This window comes from Pristis pectinata, chromosome 25, assembly GCF_009764475.1.
Source record: "Pristis pectinata isolate sPriPec2 chromosome 25, sPriPec2.1.pri, whole genome shotgun sequence".
NCBI lineage: Eukaryota > Metazoa > Chordata > Chondrichthyes > Rhinopristiformes > Pristidae > Pristis > Pristis pectinata.
The window spans coordinates 13,665,377-13,686,690 of NC_067429.1; the positions used below are offsets into that span (position 1 = coordinate 13,665,377).

General features: G+C 38.4%; 1 protein-coding gene across 6 annotated transcripts in view; it reads right to left on the reverse strand.

The window, feature by feature from the left end:
* Positions 1-21,314, reverse strand: part of LOC127583067 (breast cancer type 1 susceptibility protein homolog) — a 70,763-nt gene that overhangs the window by 16,893 nt on the left and 32,556 nt on the right. For 5 of the 6 annotated variants that reach the window (XM_052038795.1, XM_052038800.1, XM_052038798.1 and 2 more), the window contains 10 exons: positions 19,578-19,663; positions 15,847-16,027; positions 12,334-12,475; positions 11,159-11,331; positions 9,471-9,817; positions 7,000-7,087; positions 6,082-6,159; positions 5,434-5,474; positions 2,008-2,091; positions 625-682 (listed from right to left, as the gene is read on the reverse strand). In XM_052038795.1, the coding sequence (XP_051894755.1) occupies positions 625-682; positions 2,008-2,091; positions 5,434-5,474; positions 6,082-6,159; positions 7,000-7,087; positions 9,471-9,817; positions 11,159-11,331; positions 12,334-12,475; positions 15,847-16,027; positions 19,578-19,663 (1,278 nt within the window). The remainder of the gene's footprint in view (positions 1-624; positions 683-2,007; positions 2,092-5,433; positions 5,475-6,081; positions 6,160-6,999; positions 7,088-9,470; positions 9,818-11,158; positions 11,332-12,333; positions 12,476-15,846; positions 16,028-19,577; positions 19,664-21,314) is intronic. The other variant, XM_052038797.1, reaches the window with a different exon arrangement.

Consider the following 21,314-nt stretch of genomic DNA (forward strand, 5'->3'; position numbering starts at 1 on the left):
CACCACCTTAGAATATGGGTTGAGAAGACATTTCCTTCAGTCACAGGACTAATCTTCAGGATTTTCTTCCCTGGCTGTGGAGGCTCAGTCTGAATTCATTCAACATCAGAATCAATAGATTTCTGGATATTAAGGGAATGAAGCTGAGGTGGAAGATTAGCCATGACCTTGATGAATGGCAGAGCAGGCTTGAAGGGCCAGATGGTTGACTCCTGCTCCTAATTCTTATGTTCATTCATGTATTAGTTATACTGAACCAAAGCAGCAGCATACTGTACCAGCAATTTGTCTCTGTTGTAACAGTCATTATCCAATGAAAAACAGAAACTCAATCTTGCTGCACTGATCAAATACATATTCATCATCCCAAGGAACACCTGCCAGCACCCAAATCCATTAAGTCCATATTTATTACACCACGAGTGAAACATTAATTTATGGTTAATCTGTGTAAAAGAACTGGATAATATACATTATATAGTAACTAAACCTGATGATTTAGTGTTTTTCTTGCTTGAGAACTAGAGTAATCTACAGAACTTGCTTGGGTCCAAATTTTGGCATTAAATGGTTTTTGCCCTCATTTCTCTCACAAAAGTTTGAGTGGTAATCGAAAGCTCTTACCTCTGCTCATCCCCGTAAAGGAACCATAGCAGCAAATCTCATAATGGCTTAACAGCAGCTGAGAATTAATTATAAACAAATATTAGCTAAAATATGACGACTGATCAAAACCCATAATGTTTCAATATTGAATAGGTAAATAATACTTATGTATAGTATTTTCACTTGACACTATATAGCACTGGCACGCAAAATGCCCCAAGCTACTTTAGGAAAGGAAGGAACATAAAGTTTGGTCACATAGATGAATTTCCCTGTCAATGAACAATATGATCTATGACAGGAATAACAGAGAACAGATCTGAGGAAGTTGCTTTAAACTGTTTACATTGGGCAAGTAGGGAGCCAGCGAGAAAATGTGCAATAGTGGCTAGGACTTACCACAGGCAAAAGACAGGTAGCTGAGTTTTGAAAGAAAGTTTTTGAAGCGAATGGATGACGAACATGGATGTTTGAGATTGGAAGTGACAAAAAACATGGATGAGAATTTCAAAGTTGATGGAGCTGGACAATATTGTAGGGATTGAAATAAGTAGTCTTGGTGATGAGTGCGTAAAATCCCCATTTTCCAAACATGGTAAACGAGGGTTTATTCATCTGGCCTCACAGAAAACAAAGTCAGTAATGAAGTAAACAAAAGCAAATATTTAATTATCTGCATTTGTAATGGATAGGATAAATAAATGCTTCTAAAACCAATCTGTTTGTTTACATTTTATGAGAGTCTGCTCTAAAGAGACATAGTAATAATCTAGTAAATGTGGGATGGTCTTGCAATAAAAATCTTACCAATTTACAATTTAATCAAGAAACTGTAATAAAATTCTCCAGTTATTTGCTAATAACTTAGTAACCCATTTTATAGTCACAAGTGTAAATTGCATTAAAATTGTTATTCATTAATAGAACTCTTTAGGGAGTTTTAGCAACCAGATCCCAATAACAATCATTCTGTCACTGATTAAACTACTTAAATGACATTTGATTTTTTAAGATTATATTGAAGCATTGGAGATAGTTTTCCGGATGCCACATGTCCAGGGCCCATCAGGCTAACAAGGATTCCCTACAGAGTTCTTTGCTCTTCACTTAAAAGATGGCAACCAAACTATAATTCCCTATACACACACTTCACAGCAGTGCAAGAACAGTTTATATTATTCCAGATGACAATTAGTTGCTCAGTTGTTTCGTCAGAAGAAATTAATCAATTGACAAAAAAAAAATCAGCAGAGATAAGTCATCCTGGGGACTCAAATATTTTTTAATTGGAAAGGCAAATACTTGCTTGTTATAAAAATGTGTTCCCTTGAAAGAGGATGGGGGTGGGGGAAAGAGGGGGAAAAAAGAGCAGCTGGTATTACAAGTCACTGGTGATCTTACTTTTCCATCGACTGTTTTTCTTGCTTTTCTTGGGCCACCATGGTTTCTTCCATTGATTACATCACCTCGCACCTCAAACTCAAGCTGAAAAATGTAAGAAAAATATGCAATATTGCAGATTTTTCTGTTCAGTGCCCATTTTCCAGTGGTACATATTTTCAACCATTTTAACTTTACAACATGTATGAAATACAAAGGTGTACTAAAGTTAATGTGTGGCTTGTGTAGTTCAGAAAATAATTTCTGCCTCTGCACTGTATTGTGATGGTTTTCCCTCTCTTGGTAAGGGCCCCAAGGGGAACTTGGACACTGAAGCAGTATAGAGGTTTTATGCTACGTTGAGACAAAATTGAATGTAATATCCAAGGGGAATCAGTTTGAGGCACTCGAAAAATAAAGTTTGCATTGTTAAACTTTCTTTCAATTCATATTAAAGAAAATACATAGTAACATCATAACATTATTTACTTGGACAGTAAATGACAGGGCTCTGTGGAGTGTTGTAGAAGAGAGACCCAAGGGTACAGGTACATAGTTCCCAGGAAGTGATGACACAGGTAAACAAAGTGGTAATGGTGACATATGGCATGCTTGCCTCGATTGGACAGGGCATTGAGTGCAAGACTTGGGACATCATGCTACAGCTGCATAGGACATTGGTGAGACTGCACCTGGAATATTGTGTGCAGTTCTGGTCACCATATTATAACAAGAATGTGATTAAGCTAGAGAGGGTGCAAAAAAGATTCACAGTTGCTGGGACTGGTAGTCCCGAGTTATGAGAGAAGACTGGATAGGCTGCGATTGTTTTCCCTGGAGCAAAGAGGAAAGATGACCTTAGGAGATTTATAAAATCATAAGGGGCATAGATAAGGTGGATCATAACAGTATTTTCCCAGGGTAGGAGAATCTAAAACTAGAGGGCATAGATTTAAGGTGAGAGGGGAAAGATTTAAAGGGGACACGAGAGGCAAGTTTTTCCCTGACACAGAGGGTGGTGGGTATATGGAACAAGCTGCCAGAGGAAGGAAGTGGTAGAGGTGGATACAATTACAACGCTTAAAATGACATTTGGACACGTTAGGGGATAGGAAAGATTTAGAAGGATAGGAGCCAAATGCAAGCAAATGGGACTACCTCACATACGGACACAGGTTGCCATAGATAAGTTGGGCTAAAGGGCCTATTTCCATGCTGTACAACTCTATGACTATTATTTAAGTTAGGATGTTCCGAGCTCAAACAAATGGATTTTGCATACTTGTAGCTATTGTTTTTTTGGAGAACTGGTGGTGGGAGAATTACAAATGCATGACCAAGTAATGATTTACTTCATTTGGCTTGTTTCTCTCCACCGTGATTGCAGCCCTTCAAATTCTATGATCGTGTTAGCTTATTCTCAATTTGTTCACAAACTTTTGCTTAACAAAAGGAAATTATTAGTAAGTAGGTTTTTATTAGATAATATTTCAAATGTACTGGAAGGGTAATTTATCACTCTTAGCTGCAAACTATTGATTTTGTGTTTAGAAGTGGGAAGACAGATGTTCAGATAGCATTTGTGGATGATGACCATACAAAGGACCCTATTCTGCATATGTTAGATGTTAAATAAGTTTAACTTAATTCTCAGACAATACAAAATGTTGGAGTTATGCAAATGGAATGGAAACATCCAAAAGGAACATCAAGGTTGTGCAAGATTACAAAGCAGTCTGTGATATACTCTGACTTCCCATCACAATGCTGCAGCTCAACTCCAGCAAGTTTCCCCACTGCAATGGAATTAATCTGCAAGGCTAATGGAGAACCATTTAACCTGCGTTGACTACTCCCCAGAATTCAGGTCAACCCAGCCTCAAACAGACAACATATGCATAATGGGCATTCGGAGGCAAAGCTCCAAGTCACTACGGACTTTCACTGAAGGATGAGACAATGCACTAAACATCTGCAAAACTAAGTTTCTCCACCAACCTTCCCCCACTGTAAAATATTGCCCTCTGTGGGTGGTTGAAGTCTCAAACACATAGGAGGACAGAGACCACTGCTGCCCAGTGGACCATGACTTTTATGTTGGGTTTGAGACCTTTTCCTCAGGCTACCAAAGGCTGCTGGTTCACTGAAGGTGATGGCAAATGTCATCATTGATGTCTGCCTTCGCTAAAAGGTGGCTCCAGAGAACTGGGAAGAGGTCCACAACAAGGTTCTAGAAAACATTAGTCAGGGGTAGGAGGGAATAGTGTTTAAATTTCTGGATTAATATACAAAGGCCTGGATTACTGATCAAGAGGCACAGTCTTAATTCCACCATGGAAACACAAGAGGGACTGCGATGTTGGAAATCTGGAGCAACGCACACAAAATGCTGGAGGATCTCAGCAGGTCAGGCAGCAACTATGAGGGAAATGAACAGTTGATGTTTCGGGGCGAGACCCTTCATCAGGACTGGAAAGGAAGAGGGCAGAAACTAGAATAAAAGGGGAGGGGGAGGAGCATGGGCTGGCAGGTGATAGGTGAATCCAAGGGGGTAAAAGGGAATTATGTGGGAAGCTGGGAGGTGATAGGTGGAAAAGGCAAAGGGCTTAAGGAGGAATCTGATAGGAGAGGACAGTGGACTATGGAATAAAAAGAGGAGGTGGGCAGGTCGTGAGGGTGGGGGAGGGGAAAGAGAAGGGGTGAAGGAGCCACAAGAATGAGGGAAAACAATAGGGAGTTGGGGGGTGGGGGAGGAAAGCAGGTTACTGGAAGTTAGAGAAATCGATATTGATGTCATCAGGTTGGAGACTACCAAGATGGAATACGAGGTGTTGCTCCTCCAACCTGTGTCTGGCCTCAACATGGCAGTAGAGGAGGCTATGAACAGACATGGGAATGAGGAGTGGAATTAAAACGGCTGGCGGCAAACGGAGTGAAGGTACTCGACAAAGTGGTCCCCAATCTTCGCCAGGTCTTACTGATGTAGAGGCCTCACCAGATGCAATAAATGACACCGTTAATTCCACCACAGTAGTTTGGCATTAGCTCCAAGCAACTACAGAAGTCTGGTTGAAGAAGCTGGCAGCAGATGTGACTATTACACAATGGATTGTTGGAAAATGATATCTAGTTTACCAACTTTCTTCAGCAAAGGAAGTTTGCCATATTTATCTGGTCTAGTGTACAAGCGACTCCAATACATCTGACTCATAACTGCTCATTGAAATGGCCCAGTAATGAAGGATGGGCAATAAAATCTGGTTCAGCAAGCCACATTCACAACCCATAAAAAAAACTGATGAAGGAAACCACTAAATATCTTACCCAGCACCTGTACAGATTGAAATATACAGGTTTCTCCTCTTAGTGCATTAATTTCTGCTTGACCAGAATTATAATGTTCACACCAAATTGCAAACTAAACAGACGATGTTAAAAAAAACTTACCTCATCAATTATTGAGCCGTCTCTAAAACATTCAATGATCCCTGAAAAAAAAATTAGTGTAATTATTTTTCCAAGTGTGATACAGTATCAGTTAAGGTCTCAGCCATGCCGGCTATTTAATGATACTTAGTTTTTAGTTTTAGAGCCAATCATGGTTTTGCAAAGCTGATCTCATGATGCCAATCTTCCAACAGTTTAAATTTCAGATTCACAACCTTTGCAATATTAAGCTCTGCTCTGGAGAAGCGAGTCCATCATCTTGTGCAACGCTACAGATGGAGTGTATTATCAGGAGGTGATTTTTTTTCAGATGGAAGGTTAACCTGAGGCCTTATCGACTCTCATAGATGAATGCAAAAGGATTGAATGCAATACATGCTACAGTGGAATTCTTCCAGTACATTGGCCAACCACAGACCAACAAATAAGGTGAGCATTTCCTTTAGTAATTTATAGGCCTTTTTTAGTGTACTTCATTAGTGGTACAAAGAGGACGTAAAGGATGCTGTGTACATTTAAATTCTATCTGATGTATGTGCATTCCTGCTCAGAAGTTCTTAATTTCTCAGTTTTCAGTCAGAAGTCCCTTTTCAAGATTAGTCACCATCTTCATGTAGTTAATACAACAGTTTCCAATACCATACTTACACTGATAACTGACAACCCATCGCCTCCCTGCTATTCCCATGAAGTACTTTAGTGTCCTCTCACAAACAAAATCTGCATCTGAAATAGCAATCCAAAAATCACAGATTATAATTATATACCAATAAGGCTTTTATAAAAACTGAAACTTAAAAAAAAACAGGTTGTTCAATACATATAGTACATACATACACCCCCACCCCAACAGGCATTATATCAAATATTATAGAGGATAAAAAGGCCAGAAAATGGAGTCAAGGCCAAAGATCAGCCATTATCTTATTGGGTGGTGAAGCTGCCTGGAGGAACTGTATGACTTACTGCTATTATTACTTTCTTATATAGCTGGCTCACAGATCTCCATTTTTTACTATATTCTACTTCAACAGCTAGCTTATAATTTGTCCTATGCTGGAATCCTTAGAGCTGTTTTCCAGAGATGAACATTCATCATTTAAGCCAAAACTATCTGAGCAGCCAAGTTGCTTTTCACTGCCTTGACATGCAAATTTGCGACATATTGGGAGCCCCAGAAGAAATGATAATTAAACAAAATCATAGGTACTCAACTTGGTACAATTGCAATGCAAATCCTGACAAAATTAAAAGTATTTCAACAAATCAAGTTTTTTTTAAAAAAATGCAGCTTAAACAAATCTTCACATCAACATGCAATTTAATATTTTCACTCTTAGCTGTGTGAACATCATAGGAAGAATGTTTTACATATTTGTCTGATCTGAAGGGGCAGGAATTGGCGGGTAGGTTCAGAAGATGTTATTAGAATGGAGGAAGCTCCTGAGCAGCAAAAGCACTGGAATAGTCCAGCTGGGAAACTGTAATTCTATCTAATTCTAAGCTCCCCATATCTTTAAAATTCCGCATTATTGAAAAGATAATGCTAGCAAATTAATACTACACCTGTTTTCATGATGACATGTGTTGTACTGGGTGAAAAGTTACTTCGAAATTCAGCTCCCATTTTTCTTGCAAAAGCTTCAACCAATTGCTGTAATAAGAAAAGCAGTAAGATCAATTTATATACATAGCAAACGATTACTTCAAGTTTGTGCAGCAGGTAGTGCTGCTGCCTCCACTCCCCACCTGCAGTCTCTGTGAATGGAATTTGCACATTTTCCCTGTAATACATGGATTTCCAATTGCTCTAGTGTCCTCTCCCATCTCAAAGAGGTACTGGTGGGTAGATGAGTTAGCCATTGTAAATTACCCCTCGTCAGGAAGGAGAGTGGTAGGCAAATTACGGAAGAGTTGATGGGCGTGCAAGAGAATAAGTTACAGGGAAATGAGTGAGTGAAGTGGAATTGATTAGGATTGTTCTGAGAACCAGCACCGACTCAATGGGCCAAATGTCAAAAAGAAACAGGAGTTCATTATACAACTAAACACAGTACTTCCGCAATTAATGATTTTTTTTAAAAAAAGATATTCAATCCTGATATGTACTAATACTGTTAAACATGGAAGCAAATCAGAAATTTGTCTTCTGAGAAAAAAAAACCTCAGATGATCCATCTAGTCTACATTTAAAGAAATAAACGATCTGGGATTGGCAAACCTCTGTTGTCTAATGAATGATGGCACTTCAGCACTTGTATTGAAACTCAACTCTAAAATTTTATACAATATCACTTTAATACTAAGGTAAATTGATAAGATGGATTTTTTTTTCGAGAAAACTCAAAACCCAGAGGAAGTTCAAGAGTATAAATTGATGAAACTGTTGGTAGCCACTGCAATTACTTCAATTCATTTTTAAACGCTAACAGCAAAGACTGGTACATTTTGTAGATAATTACATCTCAAAGTTTAACAGGGTTACTAGATCAAAGTCAGCTCCCCATCACAAGTGACATTAACACAAAAATGGAGTACTATAATGTCATGGCTGTCAAGCTTTAGAATTTCCCTCATATTTTGCAATAGCAGTATTCAATGATTGAACATGCAGAACCCTTTATGCAGTTTAGTTTCAAAACTGGTTTCCTAGTTTCTGTTGTATCCAAAAGCAAAAATATCAACATGTTCATTCATATAGAGACACCTCAAAAGCTTGAATTCCAGTTTTGGTCCTCTAGCTTTGGTGGTCATGTTTTTTTTTGCGGGTATAGGGTGGTGCTGGAGAAGAAAGGGCTGTGAGAGAGATTCAACAGGTTATATGACACCAAGGTGAACGGTATACTCTTCCCACAAAGTGTGAAGTTGGAATGTTAAACTAACTGGCTTTCCCAAGAGCAAGCTTCAAATACAGTGAACGCCCCACCCTTTTCTACCTTTCATTTGTTTTATTGTAATTTCACTGGCTCCATGAAGAGCCTTTGAAGAATTTTACATAATGTTGACTGGAATGGATCAGTTCAATCTTAGCGTGGACAAAAAGTGGAGCGAAATAAATAACTTACGTATTGTACAAGAGAAAAAGACTAAAGTGAGAAAGGATGTACAGTTATGAACTAATCATCTCAGAAGATGTGTTCAAATTTTGTTTCCTACACTACTTCTTTCTTACTAGAGATCAATTTCCTCTTTCAATGGAACTAAAGCATTTAACTCCTGCCCGTACCTCAAATAGTTAAATGTTTACAAATATATTTTACAGCTAGATATCATTTCAGATGGTTTGGCACATGATAGAGTTAATCAAAGAAACAGGATTGGATTTGACAAGGTAAACTTCTGGAATACAAGTTATAATTAATACCCATCTTTTCATAAACATCTATAAATTACACAGATACTTGAAGCTACCGAAAATAAAATTGGATCCTCTAGTAAACAGAATAAAGCTGGTTTTAATATGGAAGCACCTTCAGCTTTAATTTTACTTCAATTTACTAAAATGCTGGGTTTCATTCCCTATTTTTGGGTTATATGTAATTTCAATGCTGAAACTTAGGCACTATCTAAAAATATCCAAATTTCCTCAGAGCCTTGGCAATGTGAATTTAAACAGCAAATTTCGTTAAACTTGGCAAATGCCACAAAGTCAATTATTAGAATTATTTACCCAAGTGATAACACCATCACCACTCTGCAGTCGGTCTCCACGGAATATCTTTAACAATAGCTCTGGGGAAATTGGTTTGCAGGGGACTGCTGAGCACAACAGTAACAAAAAAGGAGCTGAATTAACATGACAGCTGAACTATTTCCAGGTTAAATGATAACCATTAATTCAGCTCCCTCCTATGGTCAGGTTCAGTAATTCATATGTTAGAAAATGCTCAAGATTTGATCAACAGGCAACACAAAAAAAAGTGAACAGGAAGGTAAAAAAATTCTTTAAAGACTTTGCTAATGGTACTGTATGTCTAAATTGCATGGATTAATCATTCTTTTACTTAATTATTAAAATTGACATAACTTAAGCTTACAATTTCACATTTGTTCAACCCTGAAGCCACAAAAGACATTTTTCTTTGAACTGTTGTAATGGTGCTCTTGGACTTTGAAATCTTGTTGAAAACAGGAGATGAAGCACGAGAAGATCTATTCTGCTTGAAGCTTTTGGACATTGCCTTTCTGTTGGTCTTCTTGGTTTGGAATGGTGGCAGACTTAGGCTGCCAGCTACCCCTTGTGTATGTTGCAATGCTATCCTAGGAGACCAAATGGAAACCCTTTCTTCTGGTACCAGGACACACTCCTCCTTTCCTTCATCGTCCAATTTCTGAATCAGCGTAATGTCTTTCAGTAACTTCTCATTACCAGCACTGACATCTACTTAAAGGGTAAACACATTGTTAACAATGTTTTAAGACACAAGAACTTGTAGGATTTAGACATATTTGCAAACAGCAATGCTTAAAGGAATGCCAGAGAAGGCAAGACTAGGCAATAAATGAAGTTGTGTCATTTTAGTGCTTTAAGAAAGATTGACATTCAAAGTAACCATTAAATTTGCAGAGCATTTGAAGGAATTTGAGAGAGAAAACCGATTCACATGCATTAAACCATTTCCCACTATTGGTCTGAACCCTCCTTTTTCAATTATATATAGAATAATAGGAATAACATTAAAAAAACCTTCAATTTTGTACAACAATTAAAGTAGCAATGCAGAAAAATTGAGGAATGCAAGGGGGAAATTCAATTAAACTTCAAAAGGTAGGAATCCAACATAGCTTCAGCTGGTCAAGAGAATGGCATTATTTTGAAAAATACTGCAATTAAATGACTTCACCCAGCAGTGAGCAGCAGTAAACAAGTTATTACTGAGGGCTTCTAACATTACTTACACTCAAATTTCACTATTCAGTTAGTACTATAAATGGATTGACTACACTGCACTTGAAGAGGACTTAAGAAACACAAGGTGACTTCTTGAAACAGGTCAACTGGGACCTTGCCAAGATTAAATTTTTTTTTCCTATCCAAATTCAGTACCCATTTTACCCAACAGTAAACACTGTGCTATTCTATCTTTGAAGTCATGGGTGAAAACGAATGCTTACTAATGTGAACATTGTTTGTGGTATTTCTCCTGGTCTAGAGAAGGAATGGCAGAACAGGCTAAACAGAGAACGATCAGTTGAAGGGTGTACAGGAAGGTTAGGTGGGCACCTTCATTGTGATAATATAGGACATCTAATATCCATCAAGGAAACTTTAGCTCTGTCAGAACTATCCTTAAAGATCCCACCGAATGCTAACCAGCATTATGTTCAGGCTGTTTTCGTCATTCGACAAAAGTTGCTAACCCTAATCCTTGAGTACTAAATCCACAGTATCCGCTTTTGCAACTGCAGGCATGCTCAAATTATGAAAATCAGTAGTCAGGTCCATTAGATCATAAAGCAGATATTTAAATAGGCACATCACGTGGCACAGCACATCTTATTGCCCACGTTCACCCTTTGCTCAAAATATCTATACTCAAGGCGAGCTCAAAATTTGCAGCTCAGTTGTTCCTGTGAATCAAGACAATAGCACTTGTACCAAGTCACTTTGTTCCATTCCGAGGCAGAACCTTTCCAGGCTATACCGAGTGCTCTGTGCTAGCCATGCTTTTACCGATCATGAATGTTCTGATTCAGCATGTGTTATCTTTTATACAAGAAATACCTTCACTCTCCAAGTCTACTTGCTCTTTCATTTCTTTTTTTCTTTCTGCACTTGAAGGCTCTTTCATTTCCCCTTGAGAGCTTGCTTCAGATTGGAATTGATGGAGCAAGCCATTCACTTCTTGAAATCTCTCTGGTATTTGTCCAATTTCCAAATCCATTACAGGTTTCAGGCTGTTGCAGAAGAAAAAGTTAAAAATATGTTAACAGTAACTGGAATCCACAAGATTGTACAGAGAGAATTAACACAATGTACATACTACATTTATATATTCTTTGTTATTCCCAGGACACAGGAACACATAAATATGAAATTCTTCTAGCTTTTTTTTTGAACCCAGAATTTATTCTTAGCAATATTTAGCAAAGAAACATTTGCAATACCACAGCAAATTGTATGACAGGGATATCATGAAGTACAGCTACTGGCATCATTAAGACTAAAACCAAGAACAATAACAAGGAGATAACAAAACTATCATCCAAATAACTATATCCCCACATATTGAACTTTTTCCAGATGCTGAACATTTGCTGTGAATTTTTAGTTGTTTTATTGTGGAATGATTGAATATTTACCATTGTTTTGTTTCACTCAAGTTACCATTCGGAGCAGCCAATTACAATCAATCAGTTTCTGTAATTTTTAAAATCAAACCTTGGTCAAACTGCAGCCAACCCACTACTGACTGCACACTTATTAAGAAATAAATTTTTATCACAGTAATACACAGTAATCATTCAAGCTCAATAACTTTCAAGATTGCTCTGCATCTGGTGAGAATAAGAACATCTATAATTGCTACGCAAATACCAATAGCAAGATCAAATTCCAATGAACATCTGTGAAACACATACTCCCACATTCGTTATGATTTGGTCTGTTTCAACCCATGTGCCTTCGCAGAATGGATGCACTAAAAACATTTTTAGCTATAAGCGATAGGTACATAATTTATCACAGTACGGGAAAAGGCCACAGACATAGCAGTAACGTTACAGAGTTCAGCAACAGTTAGGTGTGTGTAGATAGTGGGGTGAGGGGAAACAGGAATAACAGTTATACCAAACTCTGCAAATTCAATATCCACATGCTGTTCCTTTAATCAAGGATATATGAAAATTTTAAAAGGTACCTTAGTAACCATTTTACAATTTTGGAAGTTGGAACCTTACCATTCAGTCTCTTCTTTATCCCCATGTGTAAAGGTTATGCTTGTGTTTAGCTGTTGTTGAGGTCTTAAGGCCTCAGTTGCTGGAAGACATTTTGATTTGGTTTGCAAAATCTCAGCATCCACCAGGGGAAAGGCAGCAGTAACTGTTAACATAAGAAACAATGGATTTGCAATTATATATTTTTTCCCTGTTTATACACTCAAGTTCCAACATGGAAGTAGATCTTTCAGTCCAATATTCTGATGTCTGATAAAATTTTAAGATAATGCTGCAATTTTTGATTTGTTACTTAAACAAATTGTCTTCAAGAATTGATTCTGTCCTGAGCCAATTTAACTGAACCGATATAATAAAATAAAATTCATTAATACTTCAAGTGGGTTATGAAGGTTTATCTGAAAACCCAGTGATTCCCCTGCGAACGTGTAGTATTTCATGTTTGTTCTTTAGTTTACACCCACAGGGTTTGGTGCCTTTATACTTCAACATCTTCTCACCAAGATTTTCCATTGTCTGTGATGCAAGTGGAGGTGTGGCAAAATAAAGGGAAATATTTAAGCAATGCAAGAGGGTTTGGATCCTCATCAAAATGATAATACCTTAAGAAAAACATATGCTATTTTAATGTAGCAAGCCAACAATTTGCAGAAAGTTCATTCTTTGAAAAAGCAGTGAGATGCCTTGTAATGCAGAACAAATAAATTATATATGGAAATATTGTATGCAGAAACTTTAAAGTTAAGAAAATTAAAACTAGGTGGCTGGGCAGGTGGGGGATAAGAGACAGAGGAAAGATGAATAAAATGGGAGTCATGGGAAATAATTAAGAATTCAAAAGTTGCAGGATCTTGCCAAAGCACTGGATGAAAACATTTAAATAAGCATTGCTTATATCCTCTCAATGATACGACTCAAGAAGAATTTTAAAATCAACACTTTCTTTACTAAAAATTTCTAGCATACATCTTTAAGATTTATCTTTCACAATCAAAACCAATTTGAAAAAGAACATTCCTCCTCAAAGAAACTGCCAATTGTTAAATCAGATGTCTCGTAATAGAATTGCCCAGCATGAGATTGTACCACATTTACTTTCTTAAAGCAAAAGTCTTCAGTTAAACACAACTTTTAAGAAGTCAATGGAAAAGCTCTTTCCAGATAAGAGATCCTTGTTGGATATAGATATCATAAATGATTAAAAGAACAAAATAATCAAATCATGTATTTGTGGACATGGACAAGATAAACTTGTGGTTACCCACTTGATGGCAATGGTAGAGCCAAAAGCCATGTCTGTAATTATCTGCTTGTTATAATTTATTCCAGATGGAATTTATCTGCAACTACAGAAGTGTTAATGTATTAAGTATATTCAACAACTAAACATCCTCCTGACTCTACAGAGAATTTAGAATAGAATAGAAATGACACCAGTTGCATAAGGAAATGATACGCAGTGCATTATTAGAATCTGAGAGGCTGTCAGGCAAGGCAGGAGCATACATGGATTGGTATTGGTTTATTATTGTCACTTGTACCGAGGTACAGTGAAAAGCTTGTCTTACAAACCGATCATACAGGTCAATTCATTACGCAGTGCAGTTACATTGAGTTAGTACAGAGTGCATTGATGTAGTACAAGTAAAAACAATAACAGTACTGTGTAAAGTGTCACAGCTACAGAGAAAGTGCACTGCAACAAGGTGCAAGGTCACAACAAGGTAGATCGTGAGGTCATAGTCCATCTCATTGTATAAGGGAACCGTTCAATAGTCTTATCACAGTGGGATAGAAGCTGTCCTTAAGACTGGTGGTATGTACCCTCAGGCTTCTGTATCTCCTACCCGATGGAAGAGAGAATGTCCCGGGTGGGTGGGGTCTTTGATTATGCTGGCTGCTACACCGAGACAATGAGAGGTAGAGTCCAAGGAGGGGAGGCTGGTGTCCGTGACGCGCTGGGCTGTGTCCACAACCCTCTGCAGCTTCTTGCGGTCTTGGGCAGAGCAGTTGCCGTACCAAGCCGTGATACATCCAGATAGGATGCTTTCTATGGTGCATCGGTAAAAGTTGGTGAGAGTCAAAGGGGACAAACCAAATTTCTCTAGCCTCCTGAGGATGTAAAGGTGCTGGTGAGCTTTCTTGGCCGTGGCATCTACGTGATTTGACCAGGACAGGTGATGTAATGCCCTTATGGTTAAAAACCATATAGAAACTTAGTGAGGCTCACACTCAAACAATGTTCATTTAGGCAAGGTACTGGAGAGCAAATAGCAACAGAGCTATATCCAGCAAGCACTCACTCTTTATACATAGGGGAAGAAAGTATATAATAAGTGGATCCAATTGCTTTATTCATTGCACGTAGATCCAAATAGTGAAAGCTCAACAATGGCAATAGATCAGGTACATTTGAAAGTTGATTGTTGGAGTGCAGAGCAGAATATTTTTCTCTAGCCTCTTGTATAAGTAGTATCAATAACAAGTGTAAGTGACTTGATCTCTTCTCATTATGCTGTTCTGAGAAAATGGCCCAGAGGCTACCCTGCCATTCAGTAAGATTCTGACAGATCCATTGCCTCATGACTCCCTTGGTCCAAAACTACATTATCAGCCTTAAATATACTCGATGACTGAACACATATACCTCTCTGGAATTGAGAACATCAAAAAATTTAAAAATCACCTGATCTCAATCCAAGATGGCCAAGGTCATATCCTGAAAATACACTTCCTTGTTATAGACTGACCAGCTTCATGAAATAGCTTCTCAACATTGAACCTGTCAACTCCTTTCAGAATCTTACACGTCTCAGTGAGGTAAATCAAAATATTTTTAAATTCCAATGAATCATACTCAACGTCTTTGTTTCAATCTATGGAAACATCAAGTACCTCACTCCCATTACACAAGGTCAGGGCCCCACGTTATTACATTCTGGTTCTACATACATCTATAATTCAGTCAAACATGCGCTGCCCAAATTCAGGCCCACTATCCAAGGGTGTGACTGCTTCCTGTATCAATTTTTTTTTAAGGCAATTCTCTCACTTTAGAATCCTGAATATTTGTCTGCAACTTTGACTCCAGATTAACTCTTGAAGAAGCATACAGAAAATGTGGTTGCTTCAGATATGTATGTGATTTACTGGGATAACATTTAATGTCAAAACTGATAATTAAAGAGATTTCTTGCAATTATTCCAATATAATAAATAGTGTGCACAAGTATATATTATACCGAAGTCCCAGGCTGATCCCAAGAAATTCAGTTTGTAAACTGGTTCATTACATTTTTAGTTTCAGCTTTGCTGAGTCAGCAGTAGCCTTTATTAGAGTGAATGGAAATTGACATCGAGAAGCTGCTGAGTTACCCAATTTAATTCATAAGCCACTTTAATCAGTTAATATTCAACTTGTACAAGTATCAGAAATATAGGAACAAACACCAGTATCTAATAAAACTCAGCATCTGCCAACGTTTTACAGTTTTATTTATGGTTTAAGAACTTTACCCTTTTCTATCAATGAACTGTTTGTTTTCTGGTCACGTTGAAGGCTCTCAGGACAGTCTTCTTGATGGTTCACTAAAAGTAAGTGTTGAGTGTCCTGGCTTCCATGTTGATCCAGGACTGCCTCAAGGACAGCCATTTCATGCTCAAGTTTCTTTATGTTATTCTGCATTGCATTCTTTTGCTTGGGAAGTATGGGGGTGGGGTGAAAACAAAAGTTTCAAATTGAAATAATGTGAACTGTTCTTGCTGAAAACACAGTGCACGAAATGCAGCTTAATTTTAACTTCAAAACATTTTGTACAATGCAACTAAGGGACATTGCATTCTGAAATTATTTTGACATACAATTTCCATGTTTCTTTACGGTAGAATATTACTACAAAAAATATTACCAAAGCAATAGCAGAAACAATTTAAAACTCAAATGTTCACCAAAAAAAATTTCCTAGAGGTACTAAATGAGAACATAAAGGGACACCATTCGATATGTATATTTACTACATAAAAGTTCACTCCTTCTAACCAGTCACAAACAAACTGTACCATGATGGGCTCTATTCAAGTAACATCAGAAATAATGTGACAAGCTGTAGATCAAATTTCTCTGGGAAATTTCTTTTACACTCTCCAAAAAACAAGGCAATGTAGCAATAATTTTTGGCTACTTATTCAATAATAATAGCTCATTTTATTGAATCCTGACCAGTTACATTCCACAAACATTATAATGCTCTATCTTCAGAAACCATGCTCCTCACAGCATTACTTGATTCCAGTTCTGTTTATGCTTATATATTTTTTAAAACTTCTCTTAACCAGATATTTAACAAGCGAGAGAAACAGGATGTTGCTTCAGATGGCTGTCTTGTATCCCATCCCACTGATCAGCTGCAAGGAAAAATATTGCCTCCAATCCCAAACCATGGGTTTTGCAATTTTTTTTAAATAGTGCAATCTAATTGAGATTATTCTGGCAACACACTTCATCATTTTAATTTGATATTAGTTAATACAATTGGCTTCCAAAGTGGATACCGATCCATTTGCAGCTATAAACTCAATTCCTAAAAACCCTCTGCAAATATCAGCATACAAATTCTCAACACATTTCCACATGAAGCCCTGTTGCAGGAATGTTACATGCTTGGAGGCAAAGCAATGCAGAAATATTCTTGCAAACAGAAAAAAAATGTGCTAATATGTCAACAATTCTAAAATTAGAAAGACATCTGATAATCTCAAACTTGTCTCCCCTTGTGGATCCACTGGGCCCAGGCTCTCCCATTTCAAATTCCATGATTTAAACAGACCAAAATGTCATGATCTAAAAATCACGAAATAATATGCAAAATATGTGCAAGGAAAAAATAATATTCAAGACTGAAGAAATACACCCAAATTCTGAACATATCGCAGCCTTTTTCCTGATGTGGGGGAGCTGGGGACTGGAGGGGTGGGTTTGGGGAGGAACCTGGGGACCGGGGGGGGGGTGGGGGTGCAACTTCTTCGTGCAGAAGTTGGTGGATGTGTGGGGCAGGCTGCTGATGGAAGTGGTTGAGGCAGGCACAATGACTGCAATTAAAATAAATTTGGACAGGAAAGGGTTAGAGGGATGTGGGCCAAATGCGGGCAAATAGGACTAGCTTAGATGGGCATCTTGGTCAACAGGAAGAGTTGGGCTGAAGGGCCCATTTCTGCGCTGTATGACTCTATAATTCTATCAATTATCCACCTTCTTATCCACCCCATCCATCTGTCCTGAATTAACTGCTGCAACACAAGGTGCAGTAGTTTGGCCCGTTGCACCAGGTTACAGAAAGATGGTGATTTAGGATGTAATTAGCTGGTGTTTTATCTGTCAGATTATGAACAGATGTATGCAGAGATTAGTATATGGTTCAATAATATCTCCAGCCAGATAGCTTGCTGGCATTCAGTACTAACATTCATGAGTAACAGCTACTGGAGTGAGTTATCACACACAGCCTATGAGGAAACCAATGGACTGAATCTCAATAAATATTTCCCCTGTGCTGAGCCATTTGAAGTCCTGGACTTAAGCTGTGTGCTTCCAAAGATGAGTCTTAGTATTCAGCCTGAGGATCTCCCAGCATTTAAGCGGGGGACAAGCGAAGTTTCTCAGATCCTGCAACACTTGAATCCCCATTGACTTCAATGAGGGAATCCCTGTTCAGAGATCAGAAGACAAAGGACATACCAAATTTCTTTCTTTTAAATGTTTCTTTGCTTTCATTTAATAGTTTGATTTAACTCAATTTTCCCCCCAATACTTCACATTTAAGCTTTAAGTGTCTGGATTTAATCATTAATACATTTCACTGCAAAGCACCATTTGCGGAAACCTTGGAGGCATTTCAGGCTGGATCCTGCAAACTGCACCATCTGTGGTTTAGCCCTCCTTCTGTCCACACTGCTGGATCCAACAGTCTGAAGGGCCAGCGAGATACGTGGGCCAGATGCAGAGGGTGTAAGTGTGGATGACAATTCTGGGCAATGGGCCTGGTTCAGCACAAACCTACCCAATATCTTCAGGTCAGCATGGACAGAAGAATAAAAATATATTTGAAAATGGTTCTAAAATACAGTAAAACTCTGATATTCCAGCATGTTCAGGACTTTGGTGATGTCGGACCAGCAAAGTTTGCAGACCGTTGGATGTTATTCATATTAATACCCCAACAGATATTTTTAATCATACTAGTATTATATATTAAAATACATTTCACAACGAACTTTAAAAGTTTAAAGTGAATGCTGGAACCCAGGCTCTGGGAAACATTATCTGGTAAACCATGTACTGAACCAATGAATTTCTGAAAGTTGGATAGTGGATTATTTGGATCTTTATTGTATCTAAAATTAATTAAATGTTGGTTATAGAACATACTTTGTAGGGCAGAAATAGAGGGGGAAAAAGAAAGCACAATTAAATCAACAAACCGATATCTATTGGGTAGATAGTCAGAGGCTTTTCCCCAGGGCTGAAATTGTGGCCACAAGAGGACGTAGGTTTAAGGTGCTGGGGAGCAGATATAGAGGAGATGTCAGGGGTAAGTTTTTTTTACTCAGAGTGGTGAGTGCGTGGAATGGGCTGCCGGAAACGGTGGTGGAGGCGGATACGATAGGGTCTTTCAAGAGACTGTTAGATAGGTACATGGAGCTGAGTAAAATAGAGGGCTATGGGTAAGCCTAGTAATTTCTAGGGTAAGGACATGTTCAGCACAGCTTTGTGGGCCGAAGGGCCTGAATTGTGCTGTAGTTTTTCTATGTTTCCAAACTAATTTTGTTCCAGTGGTTCCTTCCCCCCACCCCCATCTTTCAGGCTTAGGTGCTTAAGATGCAAAAGAAAAATGCCACTATAGAATCTTTATGCAATGCACTCTTTCTAATGCAACATTTAGGACTTGTCAATAACTTTTCAAGTACATATCACTATTTGTATATACTTGTCCAACAGAAATATTGTTGAACTCTGCAGTTGGAGGTAAACAAGCATTAAGCTAAAAGCAGAAATGAAATCAAACCATGCGTCCAATATTTTATACAACTGCCCTGAAGTCGACAAATCTAAAGGACAAAATTTAAACCTTCAACTAATAAATAAACATTTTATAATAAATTGGCAATATTTGTTTCACTTTGCAAATCATATACAGTATATAAAAAAAATGCAATTTTGACGAATCACAAAATAAAAATTAACATCTTACCTGAGTGGTGAGAAATTCACATTCTGGAGAGAAGGAATCACCCGTATGGCTGGCATCACTGTCATAATCTGGCACTTTTCCAGCTTCTGCAGTCAAACAGAGTTGTATTATCTATCATGGTAACGCTATTATCTGTTATAATCTGAATGCTGACTCCAGGATAGACAAATGCACGATTAAAACAGAAAATGCTAGAAATACTCAGGTCAGGTCAAGCACCCTGTGCTTTCTCTCCAGAATTTATGTTTCAGTAGTGAGGCCAACAGCAGGGTCCAGAGGTACTAGTTAGGTAATCAATGTACGTGGAGCTGGAGGACGTGGTTAATGTTCTTAATATTTTCCCCCCAATCTTCATAAAAGATTATATCAATGTCACACTTATGCTGATGGGAGAAACATAATACAAAGAGGAAGCACTGAGAATTTTAGCACATTTGAAAATGGATTAAAAAAACCCACATCCAGGCTGTTAAAAGTAGCATGGGATGAAACTACAGATGCTTTGACTGCAATTTTCAATGCTACTTGGAAGTTGGTGTGGTCCAGAGGATTGGAGGACTGCCAACATTGGATTATTGTTTAACTAGGAAGTAAAGGATAAACCAACTACACGCCAGCAGTGATGGTCAAATTAATGGAATAATAAAACATTGTGGGACTAAAATGGACAAAATAGGATTCAGTCCATTAGCAGAGGGGTCAAAAGCCAGGAAGCATGGATTTAAAGTAAATGGTCAAAGGATTAGAGGAATGGAAGGAAAGATTTATTCATTCTGAGGGTAACAGGGGTTGGGATTCAGCATCTTAAGAGGGTTTGTAGAGACATCTCATCACATTTAGAAAGTATTTAGATCTGAAGAGCTGACGCCTGCTGGGCTACAAACCCTACGGAAAAAGGTGGGAGTTGGGTAACTCACTTTTGATGGACAAAATGGGCTTGTGTGTTGTAAATCTGTTTGATTGTGTGATGGCCTTTCATAGAAACATAGAAAAACCTAGAGCACAATTCAGGCCCTTCGGCTCACAAAGTCCTGACCCTAGAAATTACTAGGCTTACCCATAGCCCTCTATTTTTCTCAGCTCCATGTACCTATCCAAAAGTCTCTTAAAAGACCCTATCGTATCCGCCTCCACCACCGTTGCCAGCAGCCCATTCCACGCACTCACCACTGAGTAAAAAAAACTTACCCCTGACATCTCTATACCTACTCCCCAGCACCTTAAACCTATGTCCTCTTGTGGCCACCATTTCAGCCCTGGGGAAAAGCCTCTGACTATCCACCCATTCAATGCCTCTCATCATCTTATATACCTCTATCAGGTCCCCCCTCATCCTCCTTCGCTCCAAGGAGAAAAGGCCGACTTCCCTCAACCTGCTTTCATAAGGCATGCTCCGCATTCCAGGCAGCATCCTTGTAAATCTCCTCTGCACCCTTTCTATGGCTTCCACATCCTTCCTGTAGTGAGGTGACCAGAACTGAGCACAGTACTCCAAGTGGCCTATATAACTGCAACAATACCTCCCGGCTCCTATATTCAATTCCATGATTGATAAAGGACAATACACCATATGCCTTCTTAACCACAGAATCAACCTGCGCAGCCGCTTTGAGCCCAAGATCCTGCTGATCCTCCACACTGCCAAGAGTCCTCCCATTAATACTGTACTCTGCCATCATATTTGACCTACCAAAATGAACCACTTCACACTTATCTGGGTTGAACTGCATCTGCCAC